The sequence below is a fragment of the Giraffa tippelskirchi genome, chromosome 12, assembly GCF_054371585.1.
Source record: "Giraffa tippelskirchi isolate mGirTip1 chromosome 12, T2T-mGirTip1v1.2.pri, whole genome shotgun sequence".
Taxonomy (NCBI): Eukaryota; Metazoa; Chordata; class Mammalia; order Artiodactyla; family Giraffidae; genus Giraffa; species Giraffa tippelskirchi.
Genome location: NC_137286.1, coordinates 139,571,615 through 139,595,316, shown reverse-complemented (window position 1 = coordinate 139,595,316; position 23,702 = coordinate 139,571,615). Strand labels below are relative to the sequence as shown.

Below are 23,702 nucleotides of genomic sequence, written 5' to 3'. Positions count from 1 at the left end.
GCACAGGTCTGTGTGCATGACAGGTGATTCTAGCTGTAAGATGCCCCCTTCAGCCCTCCCTTGTTATACATGGGTTCATGCAGTCACTGATCCAGTCGGTCGGTCTCCTGCCTAAAAACACCAACTAATCATTATACACATGCAAAAGAGCATTTTCCTCCACTCACCACAGAAACTTCTATTTCTTTCTCATTAAGCTGTTGATACGATACAGAATGAGTAAACTACTCCCTGCACCAAGTTTCCAGACAGAATTGGCAAAATTGACATTTTTCCCTTAAAACATGTTAACAACTCATACTTCACACGTAATATGGATACAACATCATCAGTAGCTATATTCCTTTTTTCCCCCCTTGGCTAAGGTTTATTTCTTCAGTCTCTTCCAAAGAATTTTTTTTTAACTTAAATCTTCATAGAAAAATTTATAAAGTTCCATAGATAACAACAACTCATAAATTCCAAGGGGTTTTTGGATAACTCTTTTCTTAAAAAAAAAAAAAAATCACTAACAGAAAAATTTCACTTCCCATTAAAAAAAAAAATTGTGCACACGCACACACGAGGCTAACTGATCATTACTGTGCTCAGTCACAGGGTGGCAGGAAAAAAACCGCCACCATAAAAGGATGTCTGGTAATCTCCCTTAAAACAACATGCCAAGGTTAACCTACTTCAGTTTGGGCGAATACTGACTGCTGCCACACAGGGGCCCCAACAAGGCACTGAGAGGTAAGTAACAGATATTTTGCTTTTTTCAACAAATTCTTGTAAGCTAAGAAAAAGTCTGAAAGTTTAGTTAAGGTTTAAAGTGAAAGTAAAGAATCTTTTTAACAAAAAGCTATAAACATTTCTAACATCAGAAATCTTATCATTAATGCAGTTGAGACTCTCTGGTAACTGGCAGTTTTAATAAGCTGATATTAAGCTAGGTGAAGGTAGTGAATCAGGCCAGAAATATCTTTGCCAAAAAAATAGGGCTTACTTTGTATTTCTGTGAGAACTTACAGTTACAAAAAAAGTATCAAGTAGTCAGCAAATACTGCCAGTATTTCAAGATACTTTATGAAGGAAAAGAACAAAGTTATTGTAGAATGGAGCATTCCTACACATAAATGTACTGTGATTAAGTTATTCAGCACAATTGAAAAGTTAGTACACGTTACTATTTGACCAAGGATTTATGCAAATAAAAGTCTTTCCTGTATTTCTATTACTTCTCTACTTTTATACTTTCTATTATTTCTCAGGATAGAATCTCAGTAGTCAAATTCCTGGAGCAAAGGGTACACATTAAAAAAAAAAAAAAAAAGAACTTTAGTTAAAATTGATATTTTTCAGTTTACAGAAATATTTACTCTCCTATCAGTGACAGTCTGGGCTTCACTGCTTCTCTGACAACATGAGTATTTTAATTCTAAATATAAACTGTTAATATAATAAGTGAAAAAGGAACAGCGCTTGTTTGCTTTATGTTTATCTGATGGTCAGAAAGGCTAAACACAGCTTGGTATTTTCTTCCTAGAACTTCCGTATGCATAAAAAAATCACAAAACAGTGAACTAGGTGCATTAAACTGCCAATATTTATGTCCAGGTTGGGAACTGAGGTGACAGAAACTCTTGGTAACACATAAGCTGTGCAGAGACTTCCTATAAAGGAGGGTGTGCTTTTTGAGGGGGAGGGTCTTGCTCTAAGTACAATACAGGATAATGGTTAAGAACACGGGCTCTGGAGTCAGGCTTGGGCTCTCTTATCTACCAGTTGCGTGACCCTGGATATGTTACTTCTCGGGCTTCATCTGCCTCACTTGTAAAATGGGGAGTAATTGTACTGCTTGGTCCTTGGGTGTCATAATGAGTGCTATATAACATTGGTTGTCATAGAAAGTGCTGGAAAACTGCCTGCTAGCCTTGGTCTCTCCTCCCTCTGCCGATTAAACCGCTGAAGGATGAATCCAATAGGCAAAGTTTCCCTGCCTTACCACTTGTGTGGGCATTTTCTTTCTCTTGAACTTATTTCCAGATCTTTAGAGAATATTTTACATGGAGACTGAGTCTATGGATGTCTATACATCTATCTGTGCTGCCTGGCTGGGCTCTGCATCTGCTAGGACTTCAGTGCATGCTTTCTCTTGGGGGGTTAATCGTAGTTCTTAGACATGACACTGCAAAGAGCACACGGCTCCAGGAAGCACCCTCACTCACTAGGCTCACATATCATGTGAGTGGTGGGAATGCCTTTGATAAATTACTTTCAACTGGCTTCTGAGAGCTTTTCAGTTACATGACCAGTCATTTAATGGAAGATAAATATGAACTCAGGTCACTCTATGACTTTTATTTATTTATGCTTTCCGTAGGCATTGATTAGCTATCTGCAGCTGGCCAGATCTGAAACATTCTAGGGGATAAAATGAGAAAATCGGCATCCTTTAAAAGTTTACAACTGAAAAAAAGAGCTCCTCCCTGGTTGCTCAGACGGTAAAGCGTCTGCAGCTATGTGGGAGACCCGGGTTCGATCTCTGGGTCGGGAAGATCCCCTGGAGAAGGAAATGGCAACCCACTCCAATACTCTTGCCTGGAAAATTCCGTGGACTGAGGAGCCTGGTAGGCTACAGTCCATGGGGTTGCAAAGAGTCAGACACGACTGAGCGACTTTACCTTCACCCAGTAAAGGAGTTTGGCAGGGACAGCAGTCTCTTTGCTATGGTTAAGGGCCTCCTGCAGCTGCTAAAAGGTCCTGGTTGTGTATGTGCTAAGGATGTGTAGTATCCCCCAGTCCATACAGCTTCCCAGCCTCCCAAGAAGTTTGTAAAACACAGGGATTCAATGGCAGATGAAATAACTAACATGCGAAAATCCCCTGAAAAACAATAGAGGTGACAAAGATCCTTGTGGTATCTGGAAAGGCCGAACAGAGAAATACAAATATTCTGTTAAATATCTGCAAATACTTAACAAGCGTAAGAGCCGTTCTAGGTATTCATCACTCTTGGTGGAAATTTCAGTCCAAATTGTTTTCATAGACATCCTGTTAAAGCTAGTAAAGTCTAAATTCATTTATTAAACTTTTACTTGCATTAAAATATGCTACAAATAAATTAATGAACTCCTTACTGATAGCAACTTATTCTCCTTCCCTCTCTCATCCTGTCTCCCCAGCCCTTCTTCTTCCCTCTGGTTCAGGCAGGTGTATGAGCTGGTATGTGTTAAAAGTTCTGAGATGTCTTCCTATTTCACTTGTTTCCTACCAATAACATCAGATCATGCTGGAAATAGGAGTGGGAGCTAAAACGTATTACACTGAATGCCATTCCTGGAGCCGATCTGCCGGGAGTAAATCCTGACACTTAACAGCTGTGTCTTGAGGCAAGACTCGTAAGCGCTCTGTTCCTTGGTTTCACCACTGGCAACGGATTTGGGAAAGCTTTGTGAGAGTCAGGGGGTGAATATACCTAGGGTGCCCAGGGCAGTGCCTGGGACACAATCTATGCTGAATACTACTGGTTACTTTCATTAATCAAACGCACCCTGTAGTTTAATAAAGAAACTCTGATTGAGGATCAAGAAAGCTGGGACTCTGCTACTCCTTAATGGGTATTTACAGAGCATCAGTGATGGGCCGGCTAGAGAACACCAAATTAACAACACAGCCCCCCACTCTCAGGACTTCACAGGCTAGCAGGAAACAGGAAAACAAAACCAAACCAAACAAAAAAACAGTATGGATGCTAGTACAGGGAGCAGGGCCCTGGTAAGGGCACCCCACGCTGCCTTTCTGCAGGGTGGGGCAAGTGCTGTCGAGGGAGGAGAGGACAGGACAGAATCAGGGAAGCTTCCAGGAGCAGCTGATTTTGAACAAAGGCCTGAAGGAAAGAAAGCAGGAGTGGAGGATGCAGGCCGGGGCCGAGGAGGAGCCAGAGAGAAGGAAGAGGATCAGAAAGGAAGAGAGCTGTGAGAGCCTATTCCAGCAGGGCCCGAGCTCGAGGTCACGGGAGCGAAGACGGCCAGAGATCCAGCTAAAGAGGGAAGCAGAGCCCGATCACAAAGGAAACTGTGTGTCACCACAGACAGAGTGCAGTCTGCCTGGGTCCAAAGGGCACCGTGTGAACCAGCAGGGGCTGCAGCTGCAGCTCCAGGCAGAAGGGAGGGTGGCCTGAGGCAGGCAGAGCAGAGGGAGCAGCACACACACAGACAGACATACAGAAGGGTGTGGGCAGTGGGGAGGGAGGAGGGGTACAGCAGGCTGAAGGCCCAGGAACCACTGCCTGGCAGGAGGCAGGGGGTGTCGGACGTGGAAGCCTGGGCACCTGCGTGGCCGCCCCTGGCTCGGCACCTGTCCTGGGGGGGAGGACCCCTGAGCGAGAGATCTAATCTCTCTGGAATTACCTTTATCCATAAAATAAGGATATGTAATGTTTCTGACTAATTTCTATGAGATAACAGAGATGAGATGCAAAATTTGAAACTCCCTCAGACTTTAAGGAGAAAAGGTACATATTATTTCTGGAAATATTTTGGATTCAGGGGATAAAGGTTAATACTGACTCAGACCTTCTTTATAAGGAGTCTTTATATATACATACATACATACATACATATACTTATGCAGTTGATTATTTTGCATATAGGTCCAATCATGCCACATGGAAACGGTCTTTGTCTTCCTTATACTGAAAAGCATATTAGGGTGGGAATTTTTTTTTTCTTCCAGTTCCTAAACAATATGCCACACATTTCGAGTCCTCAGTGCTACTACCTCCTCAGTCTTCATCTCTGAAGACCTTCATATCATTAGAGTCAGTATTCAAGTTGCCAAAAAGCCACAGGAGGAATAAATAATCAGTGAAAGGTGAAAGAAAAATAGCCAGACTATATAAAACCCCAAATGTGCAAGTGGGTGTTTAGGCAGGTAACACAGGTCAGACACCTTTCACTTTCCCATCAGTTCCGACGTACGTGTTTACAGAAGGTGCAGCATCTCCATGGGGTTCAGGACACCATGGAGGCACAAAGAGGAAAGGACAGACCAGCCAACGCCGGGGTGTTTTTCAGTTCTGAAGATGCACCCCACACACTGGCCTGTACCTGACCCTGGGCAGACCTACCGAGAGGCAGTCAGGACCAGACCGTGTCCTGGAGTCAGCCGCAGAGTCACCCTTTCACAGAGCGGAGAAAGCAAATGAGCTCCCCGGGAAGCAGGGAGGAGAGCTGCCCTCAGACACACTGACCACAGATGACAAGACTCCTGACATAGACACTCCGGCGCACTGGAGCGGGGGGCGGTTCCCTCGGAGACATGGAGGCAGCTATCAGCCTGCTTTCTGGACAGTGTTCCCTATACATCCTCCCCCAAAATCAATCTTGGACATGGCTACCAACTTAGGACTCAAAGTTGGTTGGAGAAGAGGGGAACACCTGATAGCATAGGAAGATTTCTTCGACTAGGTTATCGGGTGGGGACTGACTATCACAGCGGTTCAGAGTGGCCTGGAACAGGTGTCTGGCCCCGCCAGTGGAGGGAAGCAAGGCTGGATCTGTGCTGTTCACCGCCTGTCTGTGCCTTGGGGCTCTTCCCACAATCAGAATGACAGTCAGGGATGACTCTCCTGCTCCTATTTTTCAAGGTGGGCTTCCCTTGTGGTTCAGTGGTAAAGAATCCGCCTGCTAATGCAGGAGATGCTGGTTCGATCCCTGGGTCAGGAAGGTTCCCTGGAGGAGGGCATGGCAATCCACTCCGGCGTTCTTGCCTGGGAAATCCCATGGACAGAGGAGTCTGGTGGGCTATAGTCCACAGGGTTGCAAAGAGTCAGACGTGACTTGTGAGTGAATCTTGCAGGGCAGTGGGGACACACAACTGCTCGAGTGGGTTCTCATCTTGAAGCAGGTGAAAAACATCACTGGTTGAGCACCAGGCCCCGGTGTGTGAGACACTGGACCAGGTTCAGATGTCCCTGTTTGCTCAGCTTCCAGAGCACGGAGGCTTTTCCAAGCCCCCGACAAATACGTATAAAAATAGGGTAACTGGAGGAAGTGGCAATGATTTCTTTCTTCCATGGAGTATGTTTGTCGTCATGCATGCTAAGTTGCTTCAGTCATGTCTGACTCTGTGCAGCCCTATGGACTGTAGCCTACCAGGCTCCTCCGTCCATGAGATTCTCCAGGCAAGAATACTGGAGTGGGTTGCCATGCCCTCCTCCAGGGGATCTTCCCGACCTAGGGATTGAACCTGTGTCTCTTATGTCTCCTGCACTGGCAGGCAGATTCTTTACCACTAGCGCCACCTGGGAAGCCCAAGTGTTTGTCTTCAGAGGCACCAAACAGCCTCAGCCTGCTGTCCTGAAACATCTGTGCTCGTCTGTTTCCCCGGGAGACAGAATCCTTGTCCCTTTGAGTCCGGAGCCTTTCTCTGTCCACTCCTTTCCCAGGGACTTTCTTTTCCCCTACTTAGAAATCTTTCCTCAATCTTAGCCCTTTTCAACAAAATAACCAAAGGACAGTGTATCAACAGAAATCAAAGAATTGGATCAGACAGCACACATCATTTAACAACAGACAAATATCATTTGCATCGGCACGTCCACTCTGGGGCTCCCTGGGTTGTTTTTGAGAGCGTGCTCCAGGAACTTCCTCTCTGGTGCGGGCCACTGTGGGCACTTTGACTCAGACCATCTCGACGTGTAAACACGGTCTTGGCAGACTTCACCTCACAGAGAAGTCACCTCTTAGCAACGATACTGTCAGCATGCTTTGACCCATTCGGTTCATTGCTAAGGCCTGAAATTAAACAAAATTACTACAAGTTTAAGCCTTCCTCATTTTAAGTGCTGATGATTATTAAGCGAATACGTATTAGGGGTAAAGGTGACGTTTCAGGAATCTTAGAGCTAAACTCTAAAAGCCAGTATTCTAGCATTTACTAGACCTTTGAATATAATGAAGATTTTATTCTGCTTCTGCCACAAATAAAAGCTAAGACAATAATTATCCAAGCAAGTAAGCTGAGATTGCAGAAAGTATGTATCAGTACCCTGTGAAAAAAATCACAACTGCCTCCAAGTTGGTATCCAGGGTAAATATTTCTAGAGTACAAACCACATTAGCTCTTGGACAGTTTTCTGAAATACTAATAAATGAGTTTTGAGGGGGCTTTTTATTTTTTTCCTTTCTGTGGCTAGAAAGAACTTGACAGTTCATGTCAACATGTCCGGTTATGCAAAAATGAGATGATAGTGTCTTAAGAAACCCTCGCTACTCTAATTAGTAAGGAAATCAATCTACAGAAAACCACACACATAGGCCCACTCCCAAAAACGTAAGTGAAAATACTTTGGAGGATATTCATATTTTGCTGTGGAAGAACTTGCTGTTTTATATATCTTAGGATAATAGTAAAGTTAAAAGGATTGATATTGAGTGACAGAGACAAAACTGAGACAGCCTTCTTTGCTTATTAATAAAAACTTTAAGAGGACTGGCACAGACGGGTGCCCTGTGGTTCCCTGGGTGGAACCTGAATAAGGAGCCACACTTTCCGCAGCCCAGGTACATTTCTGCCTTCAGGGCAAGGCTTGCAACCCGCATCCTTTCAGGTGTAAGGCACAGAGGACAGCTTGTCTTTTCATCAGAGAGCTTTACAATGAAATTATAACTATTAGAGGTTCAAGTATTCTAAGGAAAAAAGATTTATTTAGAGTAAGCACTTCTTTGTGTCTTTCTCAAGGCAATAAAAGGATGAGCCATATGACTTTCAAGTATGACTCAGTATATCTAACCTCAATAACATGTCAGATGGTGTTGTCTTAACAATTATAAAAAATGTTTAAAATTCAGTCTAAAATAAACAAAGAGGTAAAGAAGGGAAGGATTTGGTTATGACTAAAAGAGGAAGGATTAGAAATGGTTAAAAGGGGAATTTGCAATGCAAAGGTTGATAAAGGAGCACTGTAATGCAAAGGGCAAGCAGAACCCGGGTGTGTCAGGGATAGAACACCTCATCTGGATAAGAGCACATTCCCAACATCCATTCATCATCAGGTGTAGGTCCTCGGACATTAAAAGGTATCATGTCTGAATTTTCAGTATCTGGCATATGGAGGGGGCACTAGAAAACCATTTTTCCTGAATAAAAGCATGGAGGAAGTCAAGGTTCAGGAAAGTAATCCTGAATCCTAAAAGGATTAAAGGAAGGGACAAAATAGGATTTCTGAGAGAATATGATAACAAATTGGGATTGGCTGATATAAGAACAGGATAACAGTCAAATATGTGAAAGGATTTTTCTCTCAATTTGAAAAAGATAAAATGGACTAAAACTATAGCATTGATAATAACACTGGGTAAACACCACCAAAGGTAATACACTAGAGTTGTTGACCGGTGGAATCGACCTTCCAGAGGTTGCTAAAGAGCCAAACGCACACATTTCAAAACAGCCCACATTCCCCTTTACCTGAGAGCCTCTGGGTCAGCCCACGTGCATGTGCCCCTTGTGCAAGGGCCTTTCTCTGACTCGGGACGGGGCTCCTCTGCAGTCTCCCCTCAGGGCTCTATGACGCAGCGTCCAGCGGCCTGGCCTCAACCTGGGAAGGCGCCTCTCCTGGAACGGGAGCCCCGCCGTCTGCTGGAAGAACTGGCCACCTGCTCCGGAGCGGCTAGGCCACGTGTGCCCCGGCTGTCTGTGCACAGGTGAGGGCGGCCCTGAAGCCTCGACCACTCTGAAACCACAGACTCTCGGTTCTTAAGAGGCAGCGTGGATGGGGTAGGAGGCTGGAAGACAGGTGGGGAGGGAGAAGAATCCAGTGCGTCCTCTACCTTCTCTGAGAGGGGTCTCCTCGAGGGCAGAGCAGGCAGGTGCTGGCCACACCTGGCTGCCAGGGCAGCTGGGAGGGGTCTTCCAGATGTGACTTAAGGTAAGCGCCCAGCAACGACTCAGGCCTGAATCTGAATGAAGAGCACTCAGGGGTGAGCTCTAAAACGCAGGTCAGAGGACAGGCTTTGGCCAAGAAGAGCTGAATTGTAAATTTTTCCTCACATTAAAAGGAAGTATTTACCTATTTACTCATTTTGTAAGTTAACTCATGTTCGGTGTTAAAATTGAGAAGGTATGAATGAAGCTCAAAATCTACTTGTACAAAATTATGTGCTGGCCTCCATATACACACACGGATGTGTGTGTAAATAACTGCTTTTCTTCCTTCCAAAGTGGCCTGACGTGGAATCCGTTTTCCCTCCTTAACATTAGTCCCCGTCAGGAAACAGGCATCTATGTGGCCATTTTCAGTGGCCGTGTCCTATCCCACTATAGGGCCATAAACTAACCCATTCCCTAATGATGGACATCTGATTTGGTTGCAAACTTTCACACTTAAAATTTGACACTGTGTTAAACATCTTTTCCTTAGGACAAAATGTTCTGAAAACACTGCCTTCTGTGTTTCATCCATCCCATGGAAAAACACTTATTTTTGACGGATGCTACTGGATGCTGTATTTCACTCAGTGAAGCGGTTGGCCATGCTTTTACAACTGGTGGGCAGTGACACATTCTCAGATTCAGTGTAACTTTCCTAACCTCTACAACCATTATTATTCATATGGAGGATTAGCAGACCCTACAGTGTTGTTTTTTTTTTCCCCATCACGTATTTTAAAAGCAGTTCCCAGGAACCTGCTTTGGAAGATTCCTCAAAATAAAATTTAAATGTTGAGATTTTCAGAAAAAATTTTTTTCACAAAAATTCAAAAACTAAAGGTAGCTCTTGATGCCTGTTTCTGCAACCCATGCCTGGAATTTCCACCTCTCTGTGTCCAGCCTGTTTCTGCAAAGTTGCTTCTCATATAAAACCTTTCCCAACTAATGGATAAAGTTTCTTCTATTTTTATTTCATAATTGCAATTACACGATTTCCCCTTCGAGAATCACTCCACCCCCCACCCCCGCAAAAACACAAAATGTAAAGCCCATACTTACTGGGTAGGTTTTGTTTGGATTTCTAATTCATCAATAACTGCATTTATTTTTTATTATTTTCTTCTATTTTGGGGGTGGGGGCAAACTCAGTTCTCTTCTGGCTTCTTGAACTATATATTTACCTTAGCTACTTTCAATTTTTTAAGAAATAAATGCCTTCAAGGCTTTGCATCAATCTTGGGTTAACTCTTTAGCTGCACCCCACTCCACCGTTTTATAATATTTTTGTCCTTTAGTTCTAAGAACTTCAAAATTTGCATTGTGATTTCTTAACCCATAAGTTCCTTAAAAATATATATTTCTAGAGTCCAGATTGATTCTTTAACTTATTTTTGATTTCTAATTTAGTCGCACTGTACTACTCACAAGGAATGTGAACTGCTGTTGTGTTACGTTATGTTAGTCACTCAGTCCTGTCCAACTCTTTGCAACCCCATGGACTATAGCCCGCCAGGCTCCTCTGTCCATGGGATTCTCCAGGCAAGGATATTGGAGGGGGTTGCCATTTGCTTCCCCAGGGGATCTTCCCGACCCAAGGATTGAATCCGGGTCTCCTGCATTGCAGGTGGATTCTTTACCACCTGAGCCATCAGGGAAGCCCTTACTCACAAGGAACGTGAGCTGCTTGCTAATGATTTTCTGAGACTTTGGAGACACATCTCATAACCGAGTACAAGGTCAAACTTGCAAAGAATTCTAATGTGCTTTAACCACAAATTCTGTTAGCATTTAAGTCCTCTTGAGTTAATCTTCTCTTTTTTACCTATCATATTCTAATAAAAATGTGTTAAACTCTCCCATTACAGGGGTGGATTTGACAAGTTCTCCTTTAAATTCTGTCAAGTTTTGCTGTTACATGTAAAATTTATGATTATTTTTATGTCCTTGAGCTGTTCCTTTGAACTTCTGTAGTGAATTTTTTTGTTCCTATTAATATTGATTGTGCTTTGAATTCTATTTTTTTCTGATATTAATATTGCTACTCTAGTTTTCCATTGGTGGATTCTTTACCACTGAGCTACCAGTATACGGCCGGATTTTTAAAAATCCAAACTGATAGTCTCTGTCTTTTAAGAGGTGAGTACAATGGTGGCTCAGATGGTAAAGAATGTGCCTGCGATGCAAGAGACTCAAGTTCAATCCCTGGGTCAGGAAGATCCCCAGGAGAAGGGAATGGCTACCTACTCCAGTATTTTTGCCTAGAGAATTCCATGGACAGAGGAGCCTGGTGGGCTACAATCCATAGGGTCACAAAGAGTCAGACACGACTGAGTGACTAACACTTTCACTTTCAACTTTTTGGGGCTTCTCTGGTGGTTCAGATGGTAAACAATTTGCCTACAATGCAGGAGACCTGGTTCGATCTTCTGGGTTGGGAAGATCTGCTGGAGAAGGGAATAGCTACCACTCCAGTATTTTTTTTAAATTAATTTATTTTTAATTGAAGGATATCACTTTACAATGTTGTGTTGGTTTCTGCCATACGTCAACGTGAATCAGTCATAGGGGTGTGTGTGTGTGTGTGTGTGTGTGTGTGTGTGTGTGTGTGTGTTCCTTCCCTCTTGAACCTCCCTCCCACCTCCCTCCCTATCCCACCCCTCTAGTTGCCACAGAGCCCCGGTTTGAGTTCCCTGAGTCATACAGCAAATTCTACTCCAGTGTTCTTGCCTGAAGAATCCCATGGACAGAAGAGTCTGCTGGGCTACTACAGTACATGGGGGTTGCACACGACTGAGCGACTAACACTTTTTCACATCAATGTATTTAAATTTGTTGTGACACATTTCCTATCTTCTTATTTTGTTTTTTCTACCTACCATTCTCATCCTTTGCCTTTTCCCAGAGTCTCCTTTCCTGTCTTCCCTTGATTAATAAAAAGTTCTATTTCCTTTTTTGCTCCTGTTTGCTTTAGGCTGTATTCCTATATTTTCATGATTAACCTATCAACACTGTAGGTAATACACACCTATGACATTAGTGCAATCCTCTCAGAACCCTCTTTGTTCTGTCGGTATCGCTGTTTTAAGATTGTTACAGAGCTTTCACTTCATTTAATGCAGCAGTTGGAGATGCAGATGTCTAGTCAGTGCTTTGATAAGGCTAGAAATAGAGTTCTTCCCTTTAACATACAGTACCATCATTACTGTATTGACTTCTCCCTCAGTTACAGTGACTTTCAGATGAGATTTGTGCATAGAGATCTACCACAAAATTATTTTCCTTCTAAAAATAACTTTACAGGGGACTTTCCTGGCAGTCCAATGGTTAAGGTTCTGCACTTCTAATGTAGGGGGGTGTGGCTTCAATCCCTGGTCGGGGAACTAAGATCCCACATGCCATGAGGTGTGGCCAAAAGAAAGAAAAAACTTCACAGAATTTATTGCTCTGCTGTTTCTTAGTTTTATCAAAGTTCATCCTCATATATGGATTTTTATTGTAGTTTTTCACTTTTCATCTTAGACATTATTTATAATAAGAAAAGAGGTAGAAATAATCCAGGTATTCATCAAGGTGGTAGGGAAGCAAATTATGCATTAACATGGAACACTTCAGAATACGTATTAAATGTCTACATAAGATCTACACATATGACAAAGACATAGTCTACCCTGATCCATGAACATAGTAAATGAATAAAACAGAACACAGAATACCATGTGTGTAATTTTTCCTACTATGTGCACATGTAAGAATGCACACTGCATATATCAGTGGGGCACCTACAGAATGATACACTTAAAATTCTCCCCTCAAAGCACTTTTTTCTTTCTCTTTTTGTTTCTTTTTCTTCTTTTTTTGTTGTTTTTGTCACAGTTGTCGTGGTCATGGTCGTCTTCTTCTTCTTTTCTTAAAGAAAACCTAACTTTCAGTTCCTAACAAAGGCCTTAGCTTGCTTCTCATAATTTTTGGGTTAACACAAATCAGACCACTGTGGTAAGTTCGTATTTCGCTACATAAATGTGTGACTGATTTCATTTCCTGGCAGTGATACGCATTTGACGAAAAAAAAAAAGTCCAAATGATATTCAATTTAAAAGCAAAGTTTTACGCTTTCTGAAGTGTGGGGTGCTTTAGGTGATTTTACTCTTTACCAGATAATGATCCAAAAAAACAAAGGGGAAATTTCTGCCTAAAAAGTTAGTGCATTCCCTTGTCACAAAAACACATTTGCCCTATTTAAATGGTGCTATTTCCTTTGCCAGAGCTTTGCAAAAACGACCAAATTCTAAGAGTAAAAACATAAATTCCAGTCTCTGCTCCTTCTGTTTCGAGAAGGCAATGGCAACCCACTCCAGTACTCTTGCCTGGAAAATGCCATGGATGGAGGAGCCTGGTAGGCTGCAGTCCATGGGGTGGCGAAGAGTCGGACACAACTGAGCAGCTTCACTTTCACTTTTCACTTTCCTGCATTGGAGAAGGACATGGCAACCCACTCCAGTGTTCTTGCCTGGAGAATCCCATGGAGAGAGGAGCCTGGTGGGCTGACGTCTATAAGGTCGCACAGAGTCGGACATGACTGAAGCAACTTAGCAGCAGCAGCAGCTCCTCATGTTACAATATAGTATATACCCACATTACATACAGATTTTTGAAAATTATATAAATCTTGACATTTTAAGTTAGAGCTCAAGGAGTTAGTTTATATAACTTTTAGTTAAATATGCTTTTTGTTTTATTTATATTTTAAAACTTTTAAAATAAAAAAAAAAAAATTTTTTTTTGGCTTCACTGCTCAGCATATGGGATCTTAGCTCCCCAACCAGGTATGGAACCTGTGCTCCCTGCACTGAAGCCCCAGGTCTTAACCACTGGACTGCCAGGCAAGTCCCTAAAAATGCTTTTAACTTTTTGTTTTGATTGTCAATCTTTAATGTTTGTCTTTAAAGCTATAAATTTCTCTATAATCAGAACTTTTAGTTGTATGTCACAAATTTGTGGGACTAGTGGTGAAGAACCTACCTGCCAATGCGGGAGATTTAAGAGAATGTTTTTAATAAAACATGCCCTTCTTGGTATTTTTAGAGACCCTGAACTCCACTGACGGATATAAAAATGGACAATTTTACTACACCCTCTGCAGCTTCTCCGGAAAGCGACTGTGATCTCTATGCCCACCACCACACAGCCAGGATCCTCATGCCGCTGCATTACAGCATCGTCTTCGTAATTGGGCTTGTGGGAAACTTACTGGCCTTGGTTGTCATTATTCAAAACAGGAAAAAAATCAACTCTACCACTCTCTATTCAACCAACTTGGTGATTTCGGATATACTTTTTACCACAGCTCTGCCTACACGGATAGCCTACTACGCGCTGGGCTTTGACTGGAGAATCGGCGATGCCCTGTGTAGGATAACTGCTCTTGTGTTTTACATCAACACATATGCAGGTGTGAACTTCATGACCTGCCTAAGCATTGACCGGTTCTTTGCTGTGGTGCACCCCCTGCGGTACAATAAGATAAAAAGAATTGAACATGCGAAATGCATCTGCATATTTGTCTGGATTCTGGTATTTGCTCAAACACTCCCGCTACTTATAAACCCTATGTCAAAACAGGAGGCTGAAAGGACTACGTGTATGGAATATCCAAACTTTGAGGAAATCGAATTCCTCCCCTGGATTCTGCTCGGTGCCTGTTTCATAGGATATGTACTTCCGCTCATCATTATTCTTATCTGCTATTCTCAAATCTGTTGCAAGCTCTTTAAAACTGCCAAACAGAACCCGCTAACTGAGAAATCTGGTGTCAACAAAAAGGCTCTCAACACAATTATTTTTATAATTGTTGTGTTTGTTGTATGTTTCACGCCTTATCATGTTGCGATTATTCAACACATGATCAAGAAGCTTCGTCTTCCTGGTCTCCTGGAATGTAGCCAAAGACATTCATTCCAGATATCTCTGCACTTTACAGTATGTCTGATGAACTTCAACTGCTGCATGGACCCTTTTATATATTTTTTTGCATGTAAAGGGTACAAGAGAAAGGTCATGAAGATGTTGAAACGTCAAGTCAGTGTATCAATTTCCAGTGCTGTGAGGTCAGCCCCTGAAGAAAACTCACGTGAAATGACAGAAACTCAAATGATGATACATTCCAAGTCTTTAAATGGAAAGTAAAAAGGAAAGGAATCTTGGATTTATACTAAAGTAGACTGTATGTTGAACTTTGCAAGACTTTTCTTATAACAAGTTAAGACTTCCAATTAGGATTCTTTTGAATTCCTTTCACTGGGCACTATTTCTCACCTCCAACTTGGAAGTAAACTGATATATATATATATATTTTACACTTAAGAACAACATTCAGCAAAATTCTCATTTGTAAATGAAATAGTATACCAAAAGGGAGGGTATATTAATAAGTCTCAGTGTAAAAAGAAAAGTTTTGTGTTAACAAAAAATTATATCATTAATGTTCCTCACCAATAATTCAAAAAAAGAAAAAAAGACTATTAAAATTGTATATTGCCAGTGTAGAAATGTTAATATTGTAATATTCCCTTTCTCTCTTTTTTTTTTGTATAACATTTCAATTCATGTTTCTTTCAATCTTAGGCTTTACCTCCTCGATAATAACCTTTTTTTTTCTGAGTCATAAATTTTTGTCTCAAGAAACTTGTTTTTTAATAAAGAGCTAGATGCTACAAAATTATGAGTATGTCCTTGAATGCTCTCTGTGAACTCTCCGCAAAAGTTACAGAGAAGAGGAAACTAGCAGTAGGCAGATTCTGGAGCAAAGCCTTATGATGATGATGGTGATGAAGGCAATGAAAGCTCTTCCCAAGCAGCCAGCACAGCGTTCAAGGGCCACTGCCCAGGAACATGACAAGGATCTCATAGGAAAAGAGGGTCCACTTGCTAAATGCTTCTTGAGAGTTAAAAAAAATATGCAAATAGGCTTGGCTTTTCTTGGGTCCCTAGGGGATGGTATCTTATTTATACAGAAGTTGGCAGTACCCTGTATCTGTATTTCAGTGGGTTGGGTTACCAGGAAGGGTAGGGAGGATGAGCAGTGGGGGTGTGATTGTGGCTTGCCTTGGTAAGATGGAGAGTAAAATGGAAAATCATGAACTTCAGAGTCACCAGGATTCTTTACAACATTATCATTGTTTAGTCATTAAGTCATGTCTGACTCTTGTGACCAAATAGAAACACCTCTGTATAACCTGGGTTCGATTCCTGGGTCAGGAAGATTCCCTGGAGAAGGGAGTAGCAACCCACTATAGTATTCTTGCCTGGAGAATCCCACGGACAGTAGCCCACCAGGCTCCTCTGTCCACGGGGGCTGCACAGAGTCAGACACAACTGAGCAACTAACATTTTCTTTACAAGTAGCATGGCCTCCCCAAGTATAGTAACCCATCTGCCGGCTCAGATTTGCTTTACTGGATCCCTCAACTACCCCAAGACGGTACCTATGTTAGCAATGACTCCACATTTGATAACTCAACTAAAGAAATGAAATTGTATATGATGGGTCATATTTAAAATTTTTATTAGGCTTTATATCCTGGAAATACTTTCTTTTAAAGTCTTACCTTACTCACTTTCAGATTTTATCCTGTAAGAAAACTAATCTTAATGGTTGATTCAATACCATTTACTGTGTACTTTCAGATTTGTATTGTGTTAATTTCACAGACAGCTTAAAACCATTGTCAAAAATAGCCACTGGTCTTTGTGATTCCTTATGGAAATAGATGACCACATGGATAGAAGTCAGGAACTTAGGGCCTTTCCTTCATCTATAAACTTTTCCAAGTGAAGAAGAAAAAGGGCAAAATACTACATTTTATGCAAGGTGGCCTTATGTAGACATTTGAGTCTGATTCCCAAAGAGAAACCATTGTGAAAGTTGCTAAATGAAAACTAGAAATAAAAGCTTCCTGAATTTCAGAGCATCTTTACAACACACAAATTGTATGACTGTGTTCCAGCAGACACTACTGTTTGTATGAGCCAACATGCTATTTCATAGTAGATGAGAGAGTCCTCTTTGTGCTAATGGAGTCAGTTCTTAAGATCCTTCAAACAAGACCGTAAACATCTATGTCACTTGACAAAGGAATAACGCACTTTTTTCAGAACGGTCTTCTGCCTCCTCCTTCCACTATACCACAAGTCTACATAAACGATTTTATCCAATGATCAGGAGCCATACTGCCAAAAAGGTAAACTTTAAACCGACCTCCAACTAATCTTTTTTAAAAAGGTCTGTACTCTAATCATGGAAACGGCAATAGCACCCCACTCCAGTACTCTTGCCTGGAGAATCCCAGGGACGGTGCAGCCTTGTGGGCTGCCATCTATGGGGTCGCACAGAGTCAGACACGACTGAAGCGACTTAGCAGCAGCAGCAGCAGCAGTACTCTAATTAAACTCAGTTATTTGTTGTCCTTTGAAAGGCCCTTACTGCCTATTTCATGCATGAAGCCATGGTTCCTACATGGTCTTGGAGCACCCTCCCACTGTCTTGTATTATTAGTTGGCCTTAGGTTTATTTCCCATGCATTTCCCTTGGGAGTAGGTAACCTTGGAAAACAGGGACAATGATGTATCATGTAGCTCAGTTGGTAAAGAATCTGCCTGCAATGCAGGAGACCCGGGTTTGATTCCTGGGTTGGGAAGATCCCCTGGAGAAGGAAATGGCAACTCACTCCAGTATTCTTGCCTGGAGAATCCCACGGACAGAGGAGTCTGGCAGGCTATAGTCCATGGGGTTGCAAAGAGTCAGACACGACTTAGTGACTAAACCACCACCACCACAGAAAAAAAGGAGGTGGCCTTATATATCACACATTATTTGAAAATCACAACCTATAAGTACTTCTACATTGACCAGGTGATATATTATTAACAATTTTAAATAATAACAGGGAGGTAGGAAGAAAACATCTAAGAAAGCTGAGAGCAACAAGCCAGCTAACCATATTTCCTCTTCCACAGTTTTATTTTTATTTCTAAAAGGATCATTTGGTTAGTTAAAAAAAAACTCTCAAAGCTACTTAGTTTGAGTCAGTATAAACACGTAGACTCTTCAGTGACAGTACAGGATAGTACAGAATAGTAAAAGTTAGATTTTAGAAATGACATCAGGTATATATGAAGGGTGCAACTGGTCCAGGAATTATATAATGTCTTCCTTTTCACAATCTGTGAAACAGGATGAACAGACTGTATTGCCCACACTTTATAAAGAAATCTAAATTCAGGAAAGGAACGTGGTAAATTAAGAGACAGGGAGCAACAGGAACATAACCTTAACTTCATGTCCCAGTCATAAAAAGAACTGAATCACAGAGACTCAGAAAAAAGTATGAGAAGGCAGGTTTAATATAGGCCAGCAGGTTAGCTAACCCTTAAACAGGACAAATAACCAAGAATGGGAAGACTACAAGCTCCGGCTGTGAACTCCCCGAGGATGAGGGTGTTGTAGATTATATACACAGCACCTGGTATACAGCCTGGCCCAAAGAAGTCTTTCAAATACGCATCTGATTGAATAGCACCTGTTTTGTACTATTACTAACAAAATACTAAAGCCCTACTGAAAGATCTGCAGTTCTTAATTTTTTTGGGAAATGAAAAAGAAGTTAGATATGCTAGAGAATATGTAATTGTGTAATTGAAGACAGGGCCTCTCAAAGACCCCTGCAATTTAAAGCAGATATATTAAAGAACAGAACTAATTTCCCAGTTCATATTTAGTTACAGAAATACGTTCTGCTTGAAAACAACTTTAGATTTCAAGAGGCAAGGGCAGTGACCCCTACTCATCAGTAAAAAGTACCAGGCAATCTTAAAAGAGGAAGCACAGCTCTTAAATAAACTTTTAAAATGGTCTATTTTGGTCACTCTTGGCCCACCGTAATTTGTTATTCTTTGCAAAGCTAAAAACATCCTGCTCATTGGACTATTCAGATCAGAGTGAAAAAATGAAGAGCTGACTTGGCGACAACACAGCCCATGTTTTGGAATCTGGGGGTGACTAGATGCATTCAGGAGAACTGATGTCACTGGAAGTTTGCTTTACATTAAACTCGGAAGAACTGGTCGCTTAAAAAACAATCCTCAGATTTCTATTCAACTGAAAGCTCAATTAGCTGAGAAGGAACAACTGCTGACTGTTTACTACATGCCACTTTCGAGTACCTGACAGGCATTACCTCCCTTAATCCTCATTATTTTAAGGGGTGGGTAGAATTTTATCTGGGGCTTCCCATGTGGCTCAGTGGTCAAGAATCCTCCCACCAGTGCAGGAGACGGGGGGTTCAACCCCCGGGTCAGAAAGATCCCTTGGAGGAGGAAATGGCAACCCACTCCAGTCTTCTTGCCTGGAAAATCCCATGGACAGGGAGTCTGGTGGGCTACAGTCCACAGGGTTGCAAAGAGTCGAACATGACTGAGTGACTGAGCACACACACATAACTTTATTTTGCTGATGAGGAGACTGGCGTGCCAGGCCATGGAGACGTGGAGCTGGAGCTCGATCCAAACCCTCTGGCCTCAGTGTAGTGCAACCTGGAGCACAAGGTTTTCACCACCTACAGAATTATGTTCATTAAGAGATGGCTCCATTCCTCCACTTCCTGTGGATTCCTGGGCCTCGGACACGTCCCAATACCACATCGGACCTTCAGCTCATCTTCATTCCCTGTGGGAGCACCCTAATTTCTCTGCTTCTCAAGTTCCATTACCTCAGTCCCACACCTGATCATCGTCTCTCATCCATGGTATTTGGCCAGTGAGCTCTGCTTTCATTTTCACCTCCAGAACTCACTCTTGCCCATCTTTTCTTTGCCCCCAATCAGCATCCTAGGCTGGATGCTGGCATCACACACTTAAATGACTACAACATCTTGCCCACTGCTCTCCTCCCTGGAGCCAGACACTTTAGCCTTCCTTTCAGGTGCTATACTGGAAGTCAGCAGATTAATAACAAAAACCACGCTAAACAACTGCTAACAGTAACATGGTATGAGACTCTAAGGGTTTATATATATTCAAGCCTACAATAATTCTTCAAGGCTGGTCCCATTGCTGCTGCTGCTGCTGCCGCTAAGTCACTTCAGCCATGTCCGACTCTGTGCGACCCCATAGACAGCAGCCCACCAGGCTCCTCAGTCCCTGGGATTCTCCAGGCAAGAATACTGGAGTGGGTTGCCATTTCCTTCTCCTGGTCCCATTACTATCCCTGTTTTATAGATGAGGAAATTATGCCCCAGAGAAGTTCAGTCAATTACCCAAAGCCACACAGCTAGTAAGCAGGGGAGACAGGCTCTTGACTCTACAGTCTGGCTCCAAGGTCTGTCACTCGTTATCACTACATTGTCTCTTTTAAACAAGTAGAAGTATATGCCCAGGTCCTCAGATAGCCTTGGAAGAGACACTTACGGCTTACTGGATATTCTCAGCTTCCTACTGTGGCACATGTGACTACCTCCGGCCAATGGGTTGGTCAGCAAAAATGATGTAGGTCCCTTCCAGGCTGGAGCTTTGGACAGCAGTGAGGGACCTCCCACACTGCTCTTCTGCCGTGGGGATCAGCGAGGTTCTAGATGGTGGGACCTCTGTCAGCCTGGGTCCTTGAATGAGTAAACAGAGAACTCCCCAGCCTATACCCCATCCATCTGTGTTTACAAAGTAGTGCAGACGAGAGATGCATTTATATTCAGCCACTGAGATCTCAGGGTTAATTTGGGGCCACAACAGAGGCTCATTAACACACTGACCCATACACCGAGGGTAAGAAAAGAATGTACCCTCTGTGCGGTTCTCCCAGCAAACAGATGCAATCTTCCCTAATCCCAGTTTCATCATGTCATTTCACGCTCTAGGACTGAGAGTAGTTCCCCATCAGGGACCGCATGAAGAGCAAGTTCCTCTCTCACACTTTCCGGCGTCTACTACCTCACCATTCTTCATTGCTCAGTAAGTACCTCTCAAGATAAGCTGGTCTACACTGTGAATATGACAAATATTTGGTCCTCTAGGTTGGATTCTCCTGCTTCTGCCATTCATTCTTTACACTCACATTCTAACTGTACCTCCTCCTTTATTTTCCTTTGACTACTCAAAGCCACCCATCTTCCCTTTCCTCAACTTATTTGGCTTTCATATAGCCTATGCCACACAGTTTTAACTTTAGACAAAAATTATCTTGCCACAAAAGAAGAGAAAAAATACAACGGCCTGGAAACCTGGTTCTGGTTTGACTGTGTATCAGCTACATCACCTCTTGTCAAGTCTTTTAGCCTTTCTAGATTTCCGTTATCTTATCAATGAAATAACGGCACTACATGACATGTACGCTCTCTGCCAACCATCACAGAGCCTGTGGTCTGTTATTTCACATGCATCACTCTTTTATCCCTCAGTTTAAACATAAGCCCCATTAGGGCAGAGATCTTGAATCTTCTTTCTATTCTGGGTAGCTCTGAGCACAGCACCTTGCATGGAGATAATGCTCCAAGAAATATATGTTGGGATTTCCCTGGTGGCCCAGTGGTTTAGAATCTACCTGCTAATGAAGGAGACATGGGTTCGATCCCTGGTCTGGGAACTAAGATCCCACATGCTGAGGGGCAACTAAGCCTGTGCTCCACAGTAAGAGAAGCCACCGCAACCAGAAGCCCATGCACTGCAACTAGAGAGTAGTCCCCACTTGCCACAACTGGAGGAAGCCCTCACGCAGCAATGAAAACCCAGTGCAGCAATAAATGAATAAATAAATTTTAAAAATTAAATATACACACGCACACACACACATTGACTACAGGTCATCAAATGGTAGTTGAGGACATTATATGATTGTTGCTGTTATTCAGTCACTAAGTCATGTCTGACTCTTTGCGACCCCATGGAATGTAGCACACCAGGCTTCCCTGTCCTCCACTATCTCCCAGAGTTTGCTCAAATCCATGTCCACTGAGTCAGTGATGCTATCTAACCATCTCACCCTCTGCCACCTGTTTCTCCTTTTGCCTTCAATCTTTACCAGCATCAAAGTCTTTTCCAATGATCAGCTCTTCACATCAGGTGGCCAAAGTATTGGAGCTTCAGCTTCAGCATCAGTCCTTCCAATGAATATTCAGGGTTGATTTTCCTTAGGACTGGCTGGTTTGACCTCTGTGCTATCCATGGGACTCTCAAGAGTCTTCTCCAGCACCACAATTTAAAAGCATCAATTCTTCTGTGCTTACCCATCTTTATGATCCAATGCTCACATCCATACACAACTGCTGGAAAAATCATAGCTTTGACTCTACAGACCTTTGTTGGCAAAATGATATCTGTTTTTTTTAATACACTAAGTTTGTTATAGCTTTCCTTCCAAGGAGCAAGCATCTTTTAATTTCATGGCTGCAGTCACCGTCTGCAGTGATTCTGGAGCCCAAGAAAATAAAATCTGTCACTGCTTCCACTTTTTCTCTTTCATTTGCCATGAAGTGATGGGACCAGATGCCATGATCTTATTAGTTTTGAATGCTGAGTTTTAAGCCAGCTTCTTCACTCTCCTCTCTCACCCTCATCAAGAGACTGTTTAGTTCCTCTTCACTTTCTGCCGTTAGAGAGGTATCTGCATATCTGAGGTGGTTGATATTTATCCCAGCAATCTTGATTCCAGCTTGTGATTCATCCAGTCTGGCATTTCACATGCTGTGCTCTGCACAGAGTTAAATAAGCAGGGTGGCAATATACAGCCTTGACATACTCCTTTCCCAATATTGAACTAGTCAGTTGTTCCATATAAGGTTCTAACTGTTGCTTCTTGACCTGCATTCAGGTTTCTCAGGAGTCAGGTAAAGTGGCCTGGTATGCCCATTTCTTTAAGAATTTTTCACAATTTGTTGTGATCTGCACAGTCAAAGGTTTTTGCATAGTCACTGAAGCAGATGTTTTTCTGGAATTCCTTTGTTTTTTCTCTATGATCCAACGGATGTTGGCAATTTGATCTCTGCCTTTTTTAAACCCAGCTTGTACATCTGTAAGTTCTTAGTTTATGTACTGCTGAAGCCTAGCTTGAAGGATTTTGAGCATAACCTTACCTAGCATGCGAGATGAGCACAACTGTATGGTAGTTTGAATAATCTTTGGCACTGCCCTCTTTGTGATTGGAATTGAAAACTGATCTTTTCCAGTCCTGTGGCCACTGCTGAACCTTACAAATTTGCTGACATACTGAATGCAGCACTTTAACAGCATCATCTTTTAGGATTTCAAATAGTTCAGCTGGAATTCCATCACCTCCACTAGCTTTGTTTGTAGTAATGTTTCCTAAGGCCCACTTGACTTCACATTCCAAGATGCTTGGCTCCAAGTAAGTGATTACACAATCATGGTTATCTGGGTCATTAAGACCTTTTTTGTATAGCTTCTCTGTGTATTCTCACCACCTTTTCTTAATCTCTTCTGCTTCTGTTAGGCCTTTAGCATTTTCTGTCCTTATTATGATTGTGTGTGCGTGTGAGCTAAGATGCTTCAGTCATCTGCCACTCTGTGCAACCCTACAGACCGTAGTCTGCCAGGCTCCTCTGTCCATGGGATTCTTCAGGCAAGAATACTGGAGTCGGTGGCCATGGCCTCCTCCAGGGGATCTTTCTAACCCAGGGAATGGATCTGTATCTCTTACATCTCCTGCATCAGCAGGTGGGCTCTTTACCCCTAAAGCCTCCTCGGAATCCCCTTATTATGATTAGTACTATTCAAGTATGATGGAG

At 42.5% G+C, this 23,702-nt stretch overlaps 2 protein-coding genes across 7 annotated transcripts in view; one reads left to right on the top strand and one right to left on the bottom strand.

The window, feature by feature from the left end:
- Positions 1–23,702, bottom strand: part of UBAC2 (UBA domain containing 2) — a 165,464-nt gene that overhangs the window by 67,190 nt on the left and 74,572 nt on the right. The gene's annotated exons all lie outside the window — the stretch shown is intronic.
- On the top strand, positions 678–15,634 carry LOC145529149 (G-protein coupled receptor 183). Of its 4 annotated transcripts, none has more exons than XR_014070963.1 (3): positions 678–732; positions 8,537–8,690; positions 13,999–15,634. XR_014070963.1 is itself a non-coding variant. In XM_081548942.1 (2 exons), exon 2 carries the CDS (start codon positions 14,029–14,031, stop codon positions 15,097–15,099), a length of 1,071 nt encoding a protein of 356 aa, XP_081405068.1. In that variant the 5' UTR covers positions 678–732; positions 13,999–14,028; the 3' UTR covers positions 15,100–15,633. The 4 variants fall into 4 exon arrangements, 2 of the variants coding, with proteins under 2 accessions (XP_081405068.1, XP_081405069.1); XR_014070964.1 differs by lacking the exon at positions 13,999–15,634 and adding an exon at positions 9,407–9,843; XM_081548942.1 differs by lacking the exon at positions 8,537–8,690 and having other exon boundaries at positions 13,999–15,633.